This window comes from Haliotis cracherodii, unplaced genomic scaffold, assembly GCF_022045235.1.
Source record: "Haliotis cracherodii isolate W230 unplaced genomic scaffold, xgHalCrac1.p SCAF_2, whole genome shotgun sequence".
NCBI classification, from domain to species: Eukaryota; Metazoa; Mollusca; class Gastropoda; order Lepetellida; family Haliotidae; genus Haliotis; species Haliotis cracherodii.
Window position 1 is genome coordinate 12,887,666 of NW_027266275.1, and position 22,535 is coordinate 12,910,200.

Genomic DNA, 22,535 nt, shown 5'->3' on the forward strand with positions numbered 1-22,535 from the left:
TCTTTGACAGAGAGAGTGGAATTCTGACATAACAATTGCTCCTCCGACGTCTTGATGGTGGTTGCTTCGAGGTCTATCCCCATCCCAACTCATCAATCACATGTGGGTTGAGAGTAAGAGGATACGCGGGTATTAGGATGACTTCTCTTCACAAGCCATGATCAGCCTTGTCAGATTCATGGTCTGAGTTAATGCCGAGTCGGAACATTTGCTTGACAATGACACTATATTTAACAACATATCCACTAGCATCACACCAACTAAACAGTACTGCAAGATAAAGCATAGTTTGCATTGAGTGAGTGAGTGAGTGAGTGAGGTTTTACGCCGTTTTTAGCAATATTCCAGCAATATCACGGCGGGGGACACCAGAAATGGGCTTCACACATTGTACCCACGTCGGGAATCGAACCCGGGTCTTCGGCGTGACGAGCTAACGCTTTAACCACTAGGCTACCTGACCGCCCCTAGTTTGCATTGATATTTCAATAAGGGACATGATCATTGATATTATAAGATAAGGCACAGCATTCAAGCATGTGTGTGGGGGGCTGCTTGAATGTCTGGACTTATGACAGTGTTTTTAGTGCCACCCCACTGCGACTCCATGCTGGCTAGTCATGGTTTCATCCCAATAATGCCAAGCACCATGCAGGTTAACTACAACTTCAATCTAAAACATCTTTTGCTGGGAGTGAGTGAGTGAGTGAGTTGGGGTTAACACCGCTTTTAACAGTATTACAGTTATATTGCAGCGTGTCAGCTCAATGTGGGAGGAAAGCCCGAAGTGATGCAGGTTTCAGATGTTTACCACTTCGGTGAAACCCACGAGCACAGGTATGGTGCTGACAAACCTAGAAACATAATCGGGGAGAACCAGGATTCGAACCCACAATCATAGGTTTCTGGCGTGCCCAAGGGACGCAACTCTGCACAGTGAATCGCGGCGCCTTAGACGACTGGGCCACCCGTGCCCCCTCTTTGGTAGAGTGCGGCCTGGGATCTAACCACTTCATGATGCGGTAGTTTTCATTCATACTTCAGGTAGCTGTATTTCATTGGTACTGCAACATGAGGCACAGTTTTCACTGAAACTTTCTGATGAGGTAAATGTTTCATTAACCCCTTAACAAAAGGACACAATTTTCATTGCTACTTCACGATAAGACAATTTTCTCTATCCCATCCAATGATGACCTCGGCACATAGTTCTCTGTTAATGATAAGACACAGTTTTCCTTGATGCCAGAACTGAGTCACCATCAGGTCAGCTGCTGATATGTCAGTCACGCTACTGAATGAGGTGAGGTGAAATTGGTTTTAACGTAGCGTCCGAGATTATTGCACTTATATAGCAACGTGCATGCACGTGTGTGTGTGTGTGTGTGTGTGGCTGCTTGTACTAGTACGGACTGATGCCGATTTATAGTGCTAGCTCACTGAGATACCATGCCGCAGTTTAACATGAATACCCCACTCAGACACAGTATACTGACTCCGAGCCGACCAGTCCTTGTTTTAGCCCCTTAATGCCAAGCGCCAAATGTCCATCTTGATTTAGGGTCTAATCTGTTTCCAAGAAAGACATTGTACGGTAACTTCTTCTGAAGTCCTAGCATCTCAATGCTATTTGTTGACAATGACAAGTTGCCTGTATCCTAGGCTACAGACAGAGAGAGCCTTAGCCTTACCTGTCCAGCAAGCATCTCGTAGAGTAACACCCCGAATGCCCACCAGTCGACCGACTTGCCGTATGGCTGGTACAACACAATCTGGGGAGCAAAACAAGAGATGCATCAACAACTAGAACACATGCATGTCCTGGACTTCATCATGGTCCTCCTACTCTTGACCACCTCACCTGAAGCTGCTTACCGGTATCATTACAGACCTCTATAGGTCACTAGATCCCTAACAAGTGCTTGTCAAAGTGGACTTGGTTGCAGCAAAGTGTGACCTGTGTGCCATTCCACAAAGCCATCCTAGCGCTACGACTGTCATAAGTCTATGTTAAAGTATGGGAGTTACGATCATCTTAGCGCTACGACTGTCATAAGTCTATGTTAAAGTATGGGAGTTACGATCATCTTAGCACTACGACTGTCATAAGTCTATGTTAAAGTATGGGAGTTACGATCATCTTAGCGCTACGACTGTCATAAGTCTATGTTAAAGTATGGGAGTTACGATCATCTTAGCTCTACGACTGTCATAAGTCTATGTTAAAGTATGGGAGTTACGATCATCTTAGCGCTACGACTGTCATAAGTCTATGTTAAAGTATGGGAGTTACGATCATCTTAGCGCTACGACTGTCATAAGTACATTAATATTACACGATAAGACAGCTTGTTTATTGTGCATATTCCCTAGTGGACTTTAAATTAATATAAATTTTCGATGACCACTAACAACTGTCTGAACGCCATAAAATCAAAATACACATTTTTCTCCTTGGTAGGCAAGTGAAACAGGGTTTAACATTGTGTCCAAAATTATTGCACATTGTGTCCAAAATTATTGCACTTATGAAGCGATGTGCATGCCCGTGTGTGTGTGTGTGTGTGTGTGTGTGTGTGTGTGTGTGTGTGTGTGTGTGTGTGTGTGTGTGTGTGTGTGTGTGTGTGTGTGTGTGTGTGTGTGTGTGTGTGTGTGCGCGCGCGCGCTTGTACTAGTCCTGGCTGATGCCAATTTCCGTGCTAGCTCACAGAGATACCATGCCGCAGCTTAACATGAATATCACAGCAGCCTATTAATAATTAATCTTTCTCCTTCACATCAATTCTTCCTTAAGTGAGGATTAATAATCAACAATATTCTCAACCAATGACAGATCCTCTGAGGGTGGGTTTAATCAATGGCCATGTTGAGCGCTGCCCCTGTGAAGAACATTGGATGCTGAGTACCGTACCTCGGGCGCAATGTAATCCGGTGTTCCACAGAATGTCCGTGTTGTTTTGTTGTTGAGGATTCCTTCTTTACACATGCCAAAGTCAGCTATCTTGATGTGTCCTTCGGCATCTAACATCACATTATCAAGTTTAAGATCTCTGAAAACAAATGACACTTGTGTAACAAAGTCGTATAACAGGCTACAACTACAGTGAGTGAGTGAGTATGGTTTTACGCCGCTTTTAGCAATATTCCAGCAATATCACGGCGGGGGACACCAGAAATGTACTTCACACATTGTATCCGTGTTGGGAATGGACATGACGAGCGAACACTTTAACCACTAGGCTACCCAACCACCCCGGTTACAACTAAACATTCACATCCCGAAAAGGAACATAATTGCATTAAAAAAACATGTCACATAAGGTTAGAAAATAGCACCACTTTTATATAATTATGTGTACTTTTCTATCAGGAATAAATGTGGGAAATATTGATTCATTCGTCCCATGTTTAATGAAGCACTGACTGTTTGAAAGCACCCACCCTCTTTAGAACGCCTGATCCTACAATTAATCCAGCAGGAAGGGGCAAGAAATGTGAAAACAATTCAGCATGCTAAAGGTTAAAGGACAGAGACTATAAGATGCTGTTAGCATCAGTAAGTATTTCCTGAGTACTTATCAATATTCAGAGCTAATGGACAAATATGAAAAAACTATAATTAAATTTGCAACTATGCATGCAGCAATAAATGTATGGAAGCCAGACTCCATACACACGGAGTTTTCATGCTTTGCCGTCTGAGAAGACTTACAAAAGTTACATGGTTCTTATTGGATCAATTTTGTTTCCAAAAGGTTTCCCAATATCAACATTAAGTATCAGAAGATTTCAGTCGTCAGTTTTAGATTTGACTGTGTGGAACAAATTGATGTGCTATCATTGGTAAGAAAAAAATATGCATGTTTCAGCTTCAGTGTCCAATTGTTTCAGAGAGATGATTACAGATGGAGAAAATTTAACAAATATAAAATTATCCGATTATCCATCAAAACAGATTCCATTGAGCGTAAAAGGCAAACTAGTGATCAGAATAATATGAATGGATCACTGAAAATCAGTGTTGACACCAGGTGTTCCCCACAACAGCAAGCTTGTTCTGCCCGACTGGTAGCACCTGCTACTCACAGTTTGTTCAGTTGTCTTTCCATCAAGTGACACAGAAACATTTCGTCTCTGTCAATAAATCATAGTTTGCTTACAGTCAAATTATCATTTGCACAATGCATAATTTTTGTTGGTATTGCAAACATAAATCCATAAGTCCATGAATGGTTTGGTATCTCAATCAATGATTGAACCACTACCATAACACATGGTACATCTTGCCTATATAGAACCAACTGACACCATAAACAAACAACTGGAAATAGCCGCTGATAACAAAGTATATGCACAAACCCTTTCCATGGTCTTACCTATAGATGATTCCTTGGGAATGGAGATAGAAAAGACCTATGGCAATTTCAGCTGCATAAAACCTGAAAGAAAACAGAGTTGATTCGTAGGAGTTGTCAATGTTGGTGTTGGATTGTACAATGTGATCAATGCATCTACACCCAGTTCAATCTCCACTGATTCTATCAGCAGTCAGCCTCGTCCCACCAACAGGCTGTTTGAAGGGGGAATAGCCATGTGCATTTCAGAATGGCTTTTGGCCTTGATGAACTCTGGGACTCAGCAGACATTTACAGTTTCAACTTGCCACCAAGTTGTCAATAATACTCCTGACCCATTGCAACCGCTACTTCTAGTACTATAATATTTTTAGTGCAAGCTGTTGACTTCAGCCATTTACAGTTTCAATTTGCCACCAAGTAGTCAATACTCCTGACCCATTGCAACCACTACTTCTAGTTCCATAACATTTTTAGTGCAAGCTGTTGACTTCAGCCATTTACAGTTTCAACTTGCCACCAAGTAGTCAATACTCCTGACCCATTGCAACCACTACTTCTAGTTCCATAACATTTTTAGTGCAAGCTGTTGACTTCAGCCATTTACAGTTTCAACTTGCCACCAAGTAGTCAATACTCCTGACCCATTGCAACCACTACTTCTAGTTCCATAACATTTTTAGTGCAAGCTGTTGACTTCAGCCATTTACAGTTTCAACTTGCCACCAAGTAGTCAATACTCCTGACCCATTGCAACCACTACTTCAAGTTCTATAATATTTTTAGTGCAAGCTGTTGACTTCAGCCATTTACAGTTTCAACTTGCCACCAAGTAGTCAATACTCCTGACCCACTGCAACCACTACTTCTAGTTCTATAATATTTTTAGTGCAAGCTGTTGACTTCAGCCATTTACAGTTTCAACTTGCCACCAAGTAGTCAATACTCCTGACCCATTGCAACCACTACTTCAAGTTCTATAATATTTTTGCACTGAAGATGCAAGATCAGATTTGTATTTACGAATCGTTGCATACACTGAGCAATAATTCCTCAACATACTCATCTTTTACACATCGCAAAGTACAGTGGTATGTGTCATTAAATGTTTAATCAAACTCTTGCCCTTTCTGACATCACTTTTTATGACTTTGCATACTGTTCATTACCACAAGAGTAAGAGTGTTACAAGCTGGGATACTGCCCTAAAATGTCCCATAACGGCCTCCTTTTCTGTATTTGTATGGGATTATCTTCATGACAGGTGATTGTTTGAATTTCTATTCTGATGAATTAATTTAGCCAACAGCCTTGTCAGATTTTCCATTTATTTGACATCACTATCTTAACCAAAGTTAAAAAAGAAGCATCATATTTATGAATTTCTTTTCCAATATCAAAATAAAGCTTCAGTGTGAAAGGTTGAAATGACTAAACAAAATAAAGGTGCTTATAACACATACGAGTGAGTAAGTATAGTAAGTACGAATAATTTTCCAGTCATATCATAGCGTGTCAGCTAAATGTGGTAGGAAAGCCCCGAAGTGATCCAGTTCTAAGACATTTACCACATAAATGGGGCAAACTGGGATTCAAACCCACAATCCTAGGTTGCTGGCAAGGAACACAACTCTGCATAACAAATTGCGGAACCTTAGACAACTGGGCCACCCACTATACATATGAATAATTTGAAACAAGATGAAGGGATATTACAGACACAGGACAGATCTGATGTCTGATCATGAATACTTACGCAGCCACAGGCTCTTTGAACTTTCCTTCCTGTTGGATTCGATACATTAAGTCCCCACCATTCACATATTCCATCACAAAATACAGGCGGTCCTGGAAGGAGAAGGGCACAAGTGAGTGAGTGAGAGAGTGAGTATGGTTTTATGCCGCTTTTAGCAATATTCCACATATTGGTTATCACATGATGTCATAGAAGTATATCCAAAAAAACTTAAGTCAGTTGAGCAAACCAATTGTTTTCTTGTGATAAGTCAGTAAACTAAGCGGGGTCTGGAACCTTTGAAGAATTCACAAACTTGAGGAAGTGCAGTGATCAAGTACTAGCAGATTGTTCCAGGTTCCATCAATAGCAGTAGACAAGGGAGCTGCTACCCATCTGTGGACAAGGGAGCTGCTACCCTGCTGTGGACAAGGGAGCTGATAACTAGCTGTGGACAAGGGAGCTGCTACCAGCTGTGGACAAGGGAGCTGTTACCCAGCTGTGGACAAGGGAGCTGTTACCCAGCTGTGGACAAGGGGGCTGCTACCCAGCTGTGGACAAGGGAGCTGCTACCCAGCTCTGGACAAGGGGGTTGCTACCCAGCTGTGGACAAGGGAGCTGCTATCCGGCTGTGGACAAGGGAGCTGCTACCCGGCTGTGGACAAGGGAGCTGCTACCAAGCTGTGGACAAGGGAGCTGCTACCAAGCTGTGGACAAGGGAGCTGCCACCCAGCTGTGGACAAGGGAGCTGCTACTCAGCTGTAGACAAGGGAGCTGCTACCCAGCTGTGGACAAGGGAGCTGCTACCCAGCTGTGGACAAGGGAGCTGCTACCCAGCTGTGGACAAGGGAGCTGCTACCCAGCTGTGGACATGGGAGCTGCTACCCAGCTGTGGACAAGGGAGCTGTTACCCAGCTGTGGACAAGGGAGCTGCTACCCAGCTGTGGACAAGGGAGCTGTTACCCAGCTGTGGACAAGGGGGTTGCCACCCAGCTGTGGACAAGGGAGCTGCTACCCTGCTGTGGACAAGGGGGCTGCTACCCAGCTGTGGACAAGGGAGCTGCTACCCAGCTGTGGACAAAGGAGCTGCCACCCAGCTGTGGACAAGGGAGCTGCAACCCAGCTGTAGACATAGGGGTTGTTACCCAGCTGTGGACAAGGGAGCTGCTACCCAGCTGTGGACAAAGGAGCTGCTACCCAGCTGTGGACATGGGAGCTGCTACCCAGCTGTGGACAACAGGGTTGCTACCCAGCTGTGGACACGGGGGTTGTTACCCAGCTCTGGACACAGGAGCTGCTACCCAGCTGTGGACACGGGGGTTGCTACTCACCATGGTCTGGAAACAGGAGTGAAGGAGAACAAGGAATGGAGGTTTGGTGGGCAGCGCCAGAACCCGTTTTTCTATCATCGTACATTCTACATCATCATCTTGAATGATGACATCTTTCTTCAATATTTTAATTGCATAAAGTTCGTCAGTCCCTTTCCTTTCTGCTAAAACTACCTGCAAATGGAGAAAAACAGCATGGTCAAGTCTTGAATAAACCAACCCCCAAATCTAAGAGAAACAGCATGGTCAGATCCTGAAACATATACCTGGGAGGTAGGAGGTGAATGATGATTTTTATGCAGTAATCAGCCAAATTAAAGCCATAACAAGGCTTAGTGAGGTGGTAAAATGGGGTTTAACATCGCGCCCAAGATAATTGCACTTTTATAGCAACGTACGTGCGTGCGTGCGCTCTTGTACTAGTACAGACTGATGCCGATTTATAGTGCTAGCACTCTGAGATACCATGCCACATTTCAACATGAAAACCCCACTCAGACACAGTATACTGACTCCGAGCCGACCAGTCCTTGTTATTTAGCCCTTTAATGCCAAGCTCTAGAAGGGTCACAACAAGTACCATCTTTTAATGTCCTTTGGTTTGATACGGCCAGGGATCGAACGCTGGACCTTCCCCTGTCCAGGTGTATGCCCTACCATTAGACCATGGACGCGGTTCATAACAAGGCAGTATGTAAAAAATTCAAGTCAGGGTCAGTCAGATAAGAGGTCGACAGCAATGATTCCATCAGCCAGTGAACACATTGTAAGAGCCTGCTCCACTCCAAGCAAGAGATACTGGGAACATACCGTATTTTCTTGAGTATAGTGTGCACCCGAGTATAATGCGCACCCCCCTCTAGCGGATTCAGTATTTAAAAACAAATATTATGTGCAGAAAAAAATTACACCGTACCCCTTCAGCGAATTCCGGTAAGCGAACGGGTGATGAGAAACTTGGTCAGTGCAAATTTGAAATAAGTGATAAAAAAATCCCCAGACATGTTGTTTTACTGTTTAAATTGTATTTTTTGTTCTGCTAGACATTGTTTTACATCCATGGATTAAGATTCCCTTTTGTATTTTCTCGTAAACTAAGCCGGAAACAGCAATCAGCTGTACACACATTTTCTTGGGAGTCTACCAGTGATTCTGTCAAGACACACCCAATGATATAACTTGAAAGTATTTTAATGCAAGGATCTGCAAAAATTGTATCAGAAACTATTTTTTATTAGGAATAATATATTCCAATATCTTGTTATTTTAGTTGCAGCTTTTACTAAATATACTTAAAATAATTATAACCCTAAACGAAACAGCTGATCGCTATTGCCGGTTATTATTTTTCACACGGAACCAGTTTGACCAGTCACCTTCGAGGCTCCTGCGCACGTGATCCCGAGAACTATGTGTTGACATAGAATCGTCAATCTACAACAAATATGACTTTTAACGAGTCGAAGTATGGCATTTATGATAAATGTATCCATTCTCTGTCAACTAAAGTTCGTTTCAAGGCATCAAAAGCAATAATATGAGCGTGGTTGCTGTTAAGTTGAGTTGTGCGATCTTCTGATCACTTCACACACGATTTCGCCGAAATTAATTAAAACAATATTAAAAGGGATTTTTGAATAAAATTTATGAAATAAGTCAACAAACATAAGTCTAGTTATACAAAGAACATTTTTTATAGCCAGACTGTGTACTTGATTAATTTGCATACTACAGTATAGATTTGTTGACATGGTATTTCCGGTGTTACGTGCTCACGGTAATGTCTTTCCGTTGGGGGAAAAAATACATCAACTCATTATTGTGTGTATAATGTGCACCCCCTTCTACACAGCTGTGTTTTTTGGAAAAAAAAGTGTGCACTATACACAAGAAAATACGGTATTCAAGATTCCCTTGGCATATCTCAGCGGAGGCAAACTAAATGTTTGGTCCTTGGTAAGACTGCAACGATACAGCTATAATCGTGCCGACTGGGACATAACACCAGATGCTCACTCACAATGGAATGCACACTCACAATGGAACACACCCACGGGTACTCCTTTGCTAGTCACAGGAAGTGGCTAAACAGGAACCCTGTGGGGATTGTGGGTCAGAATTGGTCCCAAGCTATTCCTGCTGGTTGTAAGAGGCGACTTAATGGATCAGGTGGTCAGACTCTGACTTGGGTGATGATGTGTCAACATATCATGTTGGCGTGTATCATTGCTCACAATATCAATCACTGGATTCCCTGGTTGAGATGTGATTATGTACAGGCCACTGGTCTATAGCAGAAATATTGCTAAGTGCATGTTCACACAATGGAGCCTGGTGTTCCACAAAGACTTCCCAGTGCTGTGACTACTGTAACCTGTATTACTTGTAACAAGGAAGGAAGGACTGCTTCAGTGTCAACACTTCATTATCTGTGGTCAATATTTCTTACTGAAATCTCTGAAACAATTTAACCAAACTTTGCTCTCTTCACTGCAACATGAGGAAAAATCATCATGAAAGTGTCTGGGGTTACATTCCATCAGGACTGCCTCCGTAGAGCGTCCGCCCGAAGAGCGGAAGGTCCGGGGTTCGATCTCTGGACGCGTCATACCAAAAGACGTTAAAAGATGGTACTTGTTGTTACAATGTCTGGCGCTTGGCATTAAGGGGCTAAAATAAGGACTGGTCGGCTCGAAGTCAGTATACTGTGACTGAGTGGGGTATTCATGTTAAACTGTGGCATGGTATTTCAGTGAGCTAGCACTATAAATCGGCATCAGTCCGAACTAGTACAAGCAGCCACACAAACACATACATGTGTATGCACATCGCTATATAAATACAATAACCTTGGACGCGACGTTAAACCCAATTTCACCTCACCTACATTCCATCATGATATTGCCACTATGTTAATCGTTCCTATTCAGCTCTCAACAGGTTCACATTGATAACAGTGAAACGAAAATATCTTACCTTTCCAAAACTACCTTTTCCTAAAACTGTAAGAAAGTTGAAGTCACTTGCACGTACAATGTCTTGCCGACTGACGTTCTGAGCCTTGTCAAGTGGTACCATCTTCTTTTCATTACTTTCCTGGCGCTACAAAAATAAACACATCTATGAAAAAAGTGGTATTAAAAAACCATATGATCCACATGGCAAATTTGTCTTGTATAATTAGAAATTTCAAAAAAAGATTTGTATTATCTGTGGTTGACTAACTGTCCGCAATGCACTTCCTACTTTTCGTCAATTTCGCCTGTCAGTCATCAACCTACCTCATCATCAATAACCATTGTGAAATCGACATCCACTGGAAACCAATGCAAATCCAAATACAAGTTTTCAAAGCTTCCAGTGTGAATGATTTTGAAAATGGGAAAACCTTTTCCACAAATTGACTACTTGATAATCCAAGTTGCCACAACTTCATGTGCACTATTCCAGCACTGGAATGACTGTGGAGTTGTTGAGACAATTAATGGATCATGGGTCAATAGCAGAGCAGATAGCCATGATACAGACAGAACCTTATGACTTAAACGGGGTCCTGTATTGGGGGCCTACTCATTCACCTGAACATATTTCAAAATTGACAATATAACCAAAGGCATCGATATGCTGATATTTCAGATGCTATTCTAGAGATTTGAAAAATTACGGCGGAAGTACATGTATTTGATTGAGTAAATATCTTCTGTTCATAGCTCAATTTTAATCCATTCAAGGTTGATATTAAAGAACCATACTTTGTAGATTTTTTAACAAAATTTCACAAAAAATTATAACTACTATTCCATGATGATTTGAAGTTACTAAAGATATTCCAAATAGTTTACTAAAAACCAAAATGAAAATTGTAACATGAAATAAAAGAAAAATATACAGCTATCCAAATTGAACTTATTTACAATAAAGATTTGTGGTATGGTGCCTCTCTCCTCGTCTGCCCCACATCAAGTGTATGATTGACAGGTGAATGCATGAAATGCACAGTTAGCCTGACATGGTTACAGCATAGCACAGGGGGAGTGAAGCTAAGTACCTGGCCCAGGGGAGGACACACAGCGCAACAACACTGCCAATTGATAGCTAAATATACACAGATGGTGCATTTCTCACTCATTCAATTGCACTGGACCTAATCGGGTTGTCAGATGGGATCATGAAATTGATCGGCATCAATAACAAAGTGAAACTGACAACCTGTGAGGGATCAAGTAAGAAGGCTTTGTACGAACCATATGGTTGCCAAGTCCGTTACAAATCAATGCTGGATATTGAAGCCATTTAATAGATTCCTGATATGACAAAAGTTAATATCAGTGAAATTAATCAACTCTATAATGGCTGGTAGAGGATATGAATTGTGAATGTGTTGATTTGATATTAATGTATGTCAGTCGAGATTACACAAGTCTTGTAGCAAGCAGCACAGAGAAGTGACATGTGACATGTGACCAGTGACCAGTGACCAGGCAATATACTCATGTATTCATCATTTAACTCTCTTCATCATGACAAACTCAACATTGGCAAATACTATGGAAAATCATATTACTGACATTTGTATGAAGATATGATTGATGTTAATGTTTGTTAATTGTAACTCTAATAAAATTATACAAATAACTGTAAAATAAAAAGAAAGCTGTATATACAGTTTTCTAAAAAGTGAATAAAAGTGTTATGGTGTAAGAATGTTCAAAAGCTGCCAACATGCTGTGAAATGTTTGCTGACGCTGTGGTGCCCGAGAAGAAACAGTCGTGTTTGCCTGGTGATGGAGCAAGTGGGTTGCCTTTAATGCTGCTGTCAATGGTATCTGCCACGTGAAGATCCGGGTTAGAATAGGTCTTCAGCAGCCCATGCTTTCCGTAAAAAGCGACTATGCTTATCATAATAGGCGACTAACGGGATCGGGTGGTCAGACTCGCTGACTTGGTTGATGCATGTCATCGTATCTCAATTGTGTGGATCGATTGCTCATGATATCAATTACTGGATAGTCGGGTCCAGACTTGATTATTATGCAGCGTTAAACAACAAACAAACAAAATTCAATGGTCACTCAGTCACACATGTTAGCTAAATCGGGGAGGAAAGCCCAAAGTAGTGTAGGTCCTAGACAGTTACCACTGTGCATGGGTTCTGACCAAGGGTATGCATGGCAAATCTGGACATGAACCCATGATCAATGGATCCTGCCATGATCAAGGGGCACAACTCTGCATGATAAATTGCAAGCCAGTGATTGTGTAGTGAAGAGTCTTGCAAAAACTGAAGTTGTAGTAAAAAACATAATTTACATGAGGGAAAGGTGTTCTGTCATTAAAACAGTTGAGTTCACCAAAGGCAGCCACTTACTTGGGCAGACTTTTGTGCAAACATCTTTGCAGTCTATATCTACTGCTCTGGGTGAGGCAAACATAGAACTATACTAAACAACATAGCTTACTGTTTGCAAGCACTGTCAAGGAGAAAGTAAAGATCAAGTTAATTCAAGACTTTGGCTGTCACAGGATATATTTGTTTAACAATGAACGAAGATTTTTGAAGCTGAGAATATTATCAGGAATCTTTTATATAAGAATTCAGCATATTTATAGTGTACAAGACAGTTGTTAATGGCCCTACATGGATGCTGTATGAAGATGATAAACATATCACACCTCGACCTGTAGTTGTTTGAGCTCTTCGATGGTTGGTTCAACTTCGTCACTGACTGGAATACCATAGAACTCCCCCTCTTCCTGGCTAAGGAGCTTGTACCAGCCATCTGCCGGATTCTTGAGGATCTCCGAGATCCCGAACGACAGCGACCCCATGAAGTCATTGCGGGATGTGCGGTCCCAGTCCCACACCTCCATAGAGATTCTTTTGTGAGCATCATCAGACCCGAGATCACTGAAACACAGAGCATCAGTAGACCTGAGATCACTGAAACACAGAGCATCATTAGACTGGAGATCGCTGAAACACAGAGCATCAGTAGACCTGAGATCACTGAAACACAGAGCATCAGTAGACTGGAGATCGCTGAAACACAGAACATCATCAGACTCGAGATCGCTGAAACACAGAGCATCATCAGACCGGAGATGGCTGAAACACAGAGCATCATCAGACCATAGATGGCTGAAACACAGAGCATCATCAGACCCGAGATCACTGAAACACAGAGCATCAGTAGACCTGAGATCGCTGAAACACAGAGCATCAGTAGACCCGAGATCACTGAAACACAGAGCATCATCAGACCATAGATGGCTGAAACACAGAGCATCAGTAGACCTGAGATCACTGAAACACAGAACATCATCAGACTCGAGATCGCTGAAACACAGAGCATCATCAGACCGGAGATGGCTGAAACAAAACACCATCATTTGACCGGAGTACCCTGAAACACAGAACATCATTAGACCGGATATCCCCGAAAGACACAAGGCACACAGTCTAAAACGGAAAAATGCATCTGACAAAGGACATTCAATAGAGTCAGCAAGAAAGAGAACGAATGGTTTCCAGCAAATAATTCAGCTAGATGTCACCGCCTGCAATGTGTTCTTGTGTTGGAATAGGTAAACCATCATAACAGCAATAGAAACTAACAGTTTTAGTATACTGATCCTTATAATGATAACATATAGCAAAAACCTTAAAATGGCCAATTTCTACTAGTCCTTGTGATACCTTAACTATTGGGCAGTTTGGCAAGGACTACAGGACTAGTGCCAGTTTCTATCGCTGCTTCACATGTGTCACAGGTACCACTTCTGAGTATATTTGTACATCAATTTTGATCTCTTATAATAAAAAATAACGTATACATCATGCAGCCTTTATTTTTACCGGAAACAATTTGTCTGGAAGCTAAAATGCATCGATTTATTTTTTTACATCAAAAGACTATCAACCACCAATTTCATAGAATTGTCAATACATAATTTCCTATTTATTGACCCTAAGAAAATGGCACAACGTCCAATAACATAAACCTTTTCACATTCTCCGGAAGCAATAAGTCGTAACTTGTACATACCATTACAATGTACGACATCAGCTGACCAGAAATACAATAATTTTCGACCACATTAGCCCTACATGTACACAGAAATCCTTGAGAGACATCACGTGCAGCACCAGACGAGTTATTGACAAAGTCAGACAGTCAGCTTAAAAACCCTAGTCTGGCAGGCATCTGCTGCTAAGTGGGTGCACGTCTCCTTCAATAGGCATGCAACAGCACGCGATGCGATCCCAATGAGACAGTCAGGCGATGGCAAGACAGTCCATCGGAACTGGGAGCATGGCCTCATGGATTGCGTCAAGGGTAACGGGTCTCCGGGCCCATTAGACAATCATCAAACCAGCCCTGATGTAGAAAGCACTATTACGTTAATCTTACACCACTCTGTTCAATCAGTCCAAGACCTCGGCAATAATTACTGCCGATTTTTGGTCCTCATCCTCCTCCCTACAATGGACTTCCTATTTCAGGGACATATTTCTAATGGACTGAATGGGATAATGGGCAAATCCCCGTGAAGTGGTCGAACAAATTTAGAAACTCTCAAGGAAAGAGTGATGGACCAAGGAGGAGGGCTGTAAGACAACAGTGGGCCCTTACCAACAGGCTCCTCGGGACCACTGTCAACAGAATCTCATTAGGCAATTTTCACCCTGTCGAGAATGTCTACGAACCTGCTTAGCACCTGTTTATAAACACCGCTTATTGTGCTTCTCACAATCAATTGGACCAGCCAAAAGGACGGTCTAACTCCAAGGGGCTGAATATTGAGTGGGAAGGATAATTTGGTAAATCTAATTGGCATTATAGGCGTAATTATCAACCTCAACATTCTGAAGTGACGTTCGAAGGCAATGAGAGATAATGAAACTTGAGACAAAACGATACAAATCAAAGTTGTCTCGATCGAGATCCATTGTCTAGTACCAGATTCTACTGATTTCCACTTTCTACCGTAACAAGCTCTTCACTCACAAGCTAAATGATTCGTTCCACTCAGGGTTGAGTGTAGACTTGACTGTTTTCGTCTTTTTCTTGGACTTGTTAGACTCATCTGGGATGAGCTTTACTTTGACATATGGGTCAGCCAGTCCATTCGGGTCCATGGGTGGCAGGTTTCGGGCCTCGAGGACTGCAAACAGAGGTGCATGATAAACTGGAAGTTCTTTCAGTCCTTTACACAATAAGACTCAAAATCAAGGAAACCAATTAATGACAATATCATTATTAAATGCATTGTTTAGCAAAAAATAGTATGCACACACACAACAAGAATGAAAACAACTAACAGATGTAACATATCAATTCAAATTTTTATTAATTAAAGATATTTAACATCACAACTTTGAAACAGAAAAAAGTGTTTTAAAAGATGTCATAATAACTTACGGTTCAGTGGCATCCCTACGGTGTGGGAAACTAGTTAAGTCACAATGACCTACCACTGATGTCATAACACTGACATCACTTGTCATATATAAGTATTCAAATGATATAACTACTACATGCATAAAGCTTAAAATATAGCGATTCATAATTATTCAAACTGGCAAACATTGACCTTCACTGTGAACTTGACCTTATACAACATTTTCAGATTGCATTGAGTTATCGTATAGTTAACTTTTCTACCGGCTATGACATAGAGGGTGACCTTGACATTGGACATGATCGGTCAATGTGTGAAAAAGTATATAAAGGTATAAAGGCAATGTACACGATATGTTATTCCTTGGATGTTGAAGTGCTGCATGGTTTCAAAACAAGTGTTTCATATAAAGCATTAACATATCTCCATTTACATGAAACTGCTTAAATATTCAAATAATACAATATAACAAACTTAGTATAAATATCCATATTTTGTTGTATGGTGTGGACGGTCATTATGCTGATGTTAAACCTGGTTCATCTCATCTAAAAAGTATGTAGTAAAGTATGGGTTTAACTATTTCTTCCCTTCCCTACCAGTTCAGTCTATCTTTAAGTCATGTATTTGAGTTGACATAATACCCTTCTTCTTTGTAAGGACAATGTTAACCAGTCAATGTTACCTTCCTTTAATGCTTATCTTTAGTTTGAAATGTAAATGGGATACAAGTTCTTATTTCTGAGTGAGTGAGTGAGTGAGTGAGTGAGTGAGTGAGTGAGTGAGTGAGTTGGGTTTAACGTCGCTTTAACAGTATTCCAGTTATATCATGGCCTGTTAGCTTAATGTGGGAGGAAAGCCCGAAATGATGCAGATCTCAGACGTTTACCACTTTGTTGAAGCCCATGAGCACGGATATGATGCTGGCAAATCTAGAAACATAATGGGGGCGAACCGGGATTCAAACCCACAATCATAGGTTTCTGGCATGCCCAAAGGACGCAACTCTGCACAGCGAATCACGGGGCCTTAGACGACAGGGCCACCCATGCCCCCTCTTATTTCTGAAGCTCACATGGACATGATCTGTCTAACTTCTGTCCGTTGGATCAGACTAGATGGACTACAAAAAGGTGTGGAACAGCTCAATAAGAAACTCAATATTTCCTTTCCTATCATACACAGCCAATATTTATATTTCATAATCAAGATGGGAACAAATCTTCCATTGATGCCAAAGTTTTTTGATAAAGCTTTATTGAACAACTGGAATTCAGTAATGTTCCCTTGATTACTTGACAGTCACAAAAGAAAACTATCAGGAAATTATCAATACAAAAAATATTTACATCAAGAAGCCAAATATTGTCAGAAGAAATTCAATCTATCAAATATCCTCCCTTACAATGTACTTCCAAATGGGTTCAAATACTTCCCCTTTTCCAACAAAACTTCATCCAGAAAGGCCTCTGGCTATTATCATATGACATATCAGAACCAAATTTATCCATCAAAGTATTTTCACATGCCAAACAAAGCCCAATGAACAAATTGGTTTCTTTCATTCTGAAAAGATCCATTTTTACTGTAATAAAATTGATAAACTTGTAAAAAGGTAGAAACAGATCACTCGGATCTCAAAGGAAATTGCCTCTGATTCTGATAGAGGAAATCACCAATAAATAATGCATCTGAAAGCCTGCAAATAAAATGCAAGCATACTGCTCTGGGGGTTTGTACATTTTGTGGCCATTGCTTTTTTCCTTCGTTATTATTGATAACACTTTTTCTGAACAACATAAACATGTCTTCATCTTCCCTACAGCAACTTTGCAATTCCGAAGGGGGTAAAAACTGAAAGATGTAATCTCACTCAAAAGATGCCAGAAGCCTGTAACAGGTCCAACAATCAATAACTGTGGGCCTTGTTCTCTCAGCCAGTCTTATTTTTAACAGCCAAAAATGTGTATTTATTAAATACCCTCAAATACAAAGCTACAAGACACAAACCCTCAGACACATCCAGGCACATGAAGGGGTTCAACAGGGAGATGGCTATACTCCTATTTTTTTCTTATACTATGCAGTGATTTATATCTGGCTGTGTCAAGTTTGAAAAGAAACCTCAGCCTCTCTAGGGAACTCTTAAAATGCTGTTGCATAAATAAGTAATCTTGCTTACAACATATCATAGAGTAAAAATGTTTCAGAAATTTTAGGATGCAGTTGTCAAAGTTTTTCATCATTTAAGTACACTCTTTCTCCAGCCAGTATTCTTCTGATATACATGCAAGTGGAACTAGGTTTTAATGTTCTCACAATACACCTCACAAATGTAAGTAGTGCACAGCCTGAATTCATATGGTCATATATACAACAGGTTAAAATGTCAGCGAGTTTAAACTGTAGTTTAAAATAGTTATTAACTACTATAAGTTTTTTCATACTAGGTATCCATTTACTGCGAAATGTCAAGGCAACAATTTGCAAGACCCACTGTTAAGCAGAATCAATACATAGGTCAGATAATTAACAGTAACTTCCATGGCCATTCCATTCCAAATCATTAACAAAAGTTTCCATTCGAATTACTTACAATTTCTAACAACAAAAAATGAATGAAATCCAACCAATACAAAAATATTGGAGTCATCATTAGTAGGAACATCCCTGCCAGGTTTCAGGTGATCCAAAGGTTTCAGAGAAGAGTGAGTGAGTATGGTTATATGCCGCTTTTAGCAATATTCCAGACATATCACGGTGTGAGACACCAGAAATGGGCTTCACACATTGTACCCATGTGGGGAATCGAACCGGCGTCTTCGACGTGACGAGCGAACGCTTTAACCACTAGGCTACCCGACCGCCCTTTCAGAGAAGAGGCTTCTTAAAGATTTATATAATGTTCGAGTTTTTTCAATTGAAAAACAGATTGTAACATATGAGAACCCAATGAACAGAGCTGTGTCATCAGTGGTTGGAGCATGTGTGCCAAGTTTCAGTCATATCGGTCCACTGATTGTGGAAGAGAAAGAGTTTGAAGTCACAGACAGAAATTGTCAAACAGATCACGTCTTTGCTCTTGCTTGGGCTAATCTTCAAAGGTGAGGTGAGGTGAGGTGAGGTGAGGTGAGGTGAGATTGGGTTTAACGTCGCGTCCAAGATTATTGCACTTATACAGCAACGTGCATGCACGTGTGTGTGTGGCTGCTTGTACTAGTCCGGACTGATGCCGATTCATAGAGCGAGCCCACTGAGAATCCATGCCACAGTTTAACATGAATACCCCACTCAGACACAGTATACTGACTTCGAGCCGACCAGTCCTTGTTTTAGCCCCTTAATGCCGAGCGCCAGACTGGGTAACAAAAAGTACCATCTTTTAATGTCTTTTGGTATGACGCGGCCGGGGATCGAACCCCCTACCTTCCTCCCTCCGGGCGGACGCTCTACCACTAGACCATGGAGGCGGTCCATCTTCAATGGTAGCTGATAAGAAGTGATGCCTTGACCAACATTTTAATCAAGCTGAAACAGCTATGACATTATCCGTCCATGTGTAACAGAGAGTGTTTTTGGAGGACATAAGATTTCTATTTTATGATGGTACACAATCTATTGATGACATTTGTTTAGCGTTCATGAGATGAGGTGCCTTTCATCATTCCTCTTATGAAACTATATGAATTCTTCAAAAAAATTGTGCTCCAATATTTCATAAATAATGGTCTTCCATGAATACCTCTTTTGTTATTTATTACCAGTTGACTTGTCAATAACAACCAAAATATAACCAAGGCTACTAGTATTCAAATGCTGGAACATGTTTCAGATCACCTCATGAGTTAAGAAAATTAGAAACGCAATTACCTTCAATTTTCAATTTGCCAGTTAGATGTGTAATTCTAAGATTAATCCGTCCTCTCCTTTCTGTGTGGTCGATGCCGCAGAGCTTGGGAACGTTCATTTCACATCTTTTGTGGACATTCATGTCACATGCTGAAACAAGGAAAACAACATTATTTTGACGTCATGAAAGATTGCAAATCTTGGGTGAGCGAGTGAGTATGGTTTTATGCCGCTTTTAGCAATATTCTAGCAATATCATGGAGAAGGACACCAGAAATGGACTTCACTCATTGTACCCATGTTGGGAATCGAAACCAGGTCTATGGCAATACGAGTGAATGCTTTAACCACTAGGCTACCCGACCGCCCCTGCAAATATTAAAAGAACATACATTACAAGATGGACACGATGTTCCACAATGAGGTTCCCATTCTCAGTCTTTGTCTCGACGTTAATAATGTGTGAGTGAGTGAGTATGGCTTAAGCAATATTTCAGCAATAACATGGCAGGGGACACCAGAAATGGGCTTCATACATTGTACCCATGTGGGGAATTGAAGATGTTAATAGAGTGAGAAACTGACACATTGTCTCTAAGCATGGTAATCATTATCTGATAAATTGGTATTTGACATCAAATATGAGTTATCAGACTGAAACAGTGTTTGGGATGACAGGAATCTAACATGCATGGTTTCCCTTAAAGTGAACTATATCATGACCTTGACCTTGATATGATTCTGGTGTCATATCACAATAATTCAGGAGTGACTAAAATATAGCTAGTGAGTGAGTGAGTGAGTGAGTGAGTGAGTGAGTGATTGAGTAACCACAGTATATAGCTTTGAACAGTGTTTCCGTTATATCATGGCTTGTAAGCTTCATGTGGGAGGAAGCACAAAGTGATGCAGATCTTACATACATATACCACTTTGGTCAAACCCACAAGTATGGATACAGTGTTGACGAACCTAGAAACAATATACGGTCGAATCGGGATTCACAGAACCCATGATCAGAGGTTTGGGGCACAACTAAGCGACACCTTAGATGAATGGGTCACCAGACACCAGGTGTTCGTGAAAGGGTGAGTGTATCATTAGAAGAACCTTCACAAACACATGCAAAGTAATGTCATATTCCTGTTTGACTGAGATCCCAGTAGAAATACTCGTCTGTATTAACCGCAAACTGAAATTGATGTACTAAGTAGCTTGTCATAAGAGGCGACTAACAGAACTGGGTGTACAGGCTCTCTGACTTGGTTGATGCATGTCATTGATACCAATTTTGTAGATCGATGCTCATGATGTCAATCACTGGATTGTCTGGTCCAGACTCGATTATTTACAAACTGCCGTCATATAGCTGGAATATTGCTGAGTGCGGCGTTAAACAACAGACAAACAAACAAACATTAATCAAGACTGATTATTCTGACATTAAATGAGAGTGCATGTCTGCAGCATTGATTTAAAACATGCTAAGGAGTAATGAAAATACAGGTAACTGACAAAGTATCACTCATCAAACCTTAAAAAACCCTGACCATCTATTATCCTCATGATAATTGAGTTATATTTACATTGCATCGCCAATATTGCAGCCATATCGCGATAATCATGATAAATAAGTAAGAGTATATCAAGATGTTCCTGCGCAACCTATTATAATACTTTTTATTTCTCACTCCCACATCAATTATAATTTCCAATCTCTTCACAGCTAAAGCTAATACAGTGGAATTTTAAATGTGACCTTAAAAATATGTGAAATGTGAGCTCCATGAATTGATGCTCAGTATAAAGAAAACTACTGGCTGGCTTACACAGCCATGCCTCAATTCAACATCCCCGGCAAACTTGTGTTTCTTATTACTTATCCCAGTGATATCACCAGAACACAACACAAACTCAACGCACAGACAAATCTACAAAATGTAATCTATCAAATTCATTTTATTGCTATGGAAACGCAAGCGCTGACCACGGAAATAGATCTTGCAGAGATATCTGTCTTTGTTAGTCGGTCTCTGCTCTACTGTCACCACGATGCTTTCACTTCCATTGGGTTTTTGATGTCAACTTCAAGACATCAGACTGCCTCATAAGTATCATATTTGAAACATGGTTGGCAATAGAAGAGCTTAGAGACCAACCATTTGATAATGGTGTAGGGGTGGAGGGTAGGAGGGAGGAATTTTATCGAAAGAAATATATTGTCCCAGAAAATCTTTGACAAAAATAATTATACTTTGGACAGTTGAACAAAAAAAGAAAATTTATGCCACAAAATAGTGAGTGAGTGAGTATGGTTTTCGCCGCTTTTAGCAATATTCCAGCAATATCACGGCGGGAGACACCAGAAATGGGCTTCACACATTGTACCCATGTCGGGAAACAAACCCAGGTCTTCAGCGTGACGAGCAAACGCTTTAACCACTAGGCTACCCGACCACCCCGCCACAAAATAACAGTTGTTAAGTGTTTAATGTTTTTTTATATTTTGGCTCATAGTTTTTATTCTTAAAATATCTGGTTTTGCAGCTGTAGCAGAAAAAAATATCTTGTCTCCAAACAAAATCTCCACTCCTCCAGATTAGTGAGTGGGTGGGTTTAATGCCGCTTTTAACAGTATTCCAGTTATATCACGGCTTGTCAGCTTGATGTGGGAGGAAAGCCAGAAGTGATGCAGGTCTCAGACGTTTACCACTTTGGTATGGTGCTGGCAAACCTAGAAACATGATCAGGAGGAATCAGGATTCAAATCCACAATCATAGGTTTCTGGCGTGCCCAAGGGATGTAACTCTGCACAGAGAATCGCGGTGCCTTAGACGACTGGGCCACCCATGCCCCTTCTC

General features: G+C 41.0%; 1 protein-coding gene across 2 annotated transcripts in view; it reads right to left on the reverse strand.

The window, feature by feature from the left end:
* The window catches only part of LOC139469812 (calcium-dependent protein kinase C-like), a 158,355-nt gene that overhangs the window by 34,999 nt on the left and 100,821 nt on the right, over window positions 1–22,535 (reverse strand). For both annotated transcript variants that reach the window (XM_071252109.1, XM_071252110.1), the window contains exons 5-13: window positions 19,695–19,823; window positions 15,431–15,587; window positions 13,095–13,329; window positions 10,398–10,523; window positions 7,422–7,595; window positions 6,112–6,203; window positions 4,377–4,439; window positions 2,912–3,050; window positions 1,692–1,772 (exon numbers count right to left, since the gene is read on the reverse strand). In XM_071252109.1, coding sequence (XP_071108210.1) covers window positions 1,692–1,772; window positions 2,912–3,050; window positions 4,377–4,439; window positions 6,112–6,203; window positions 7,422–7,595; window positions 10,398–10,523; window positions 13,095–13,329; window positions 15,431–15,587; window positions 19,695–19,823 — 1,196 coding nt within the window. The remainder of the gene's footprint in view (window positions 1–1,691; window positions 1,773–2,911; window positions 3,051–4,376; window positions 4,440–6,111; window positions 6,204–7,421; window positions 7,596–10,397; window positions 10,524–13,094; window positions 13,330–15,430; window positions 15,588–19,694; window positions 19,824–22,535) is intronic.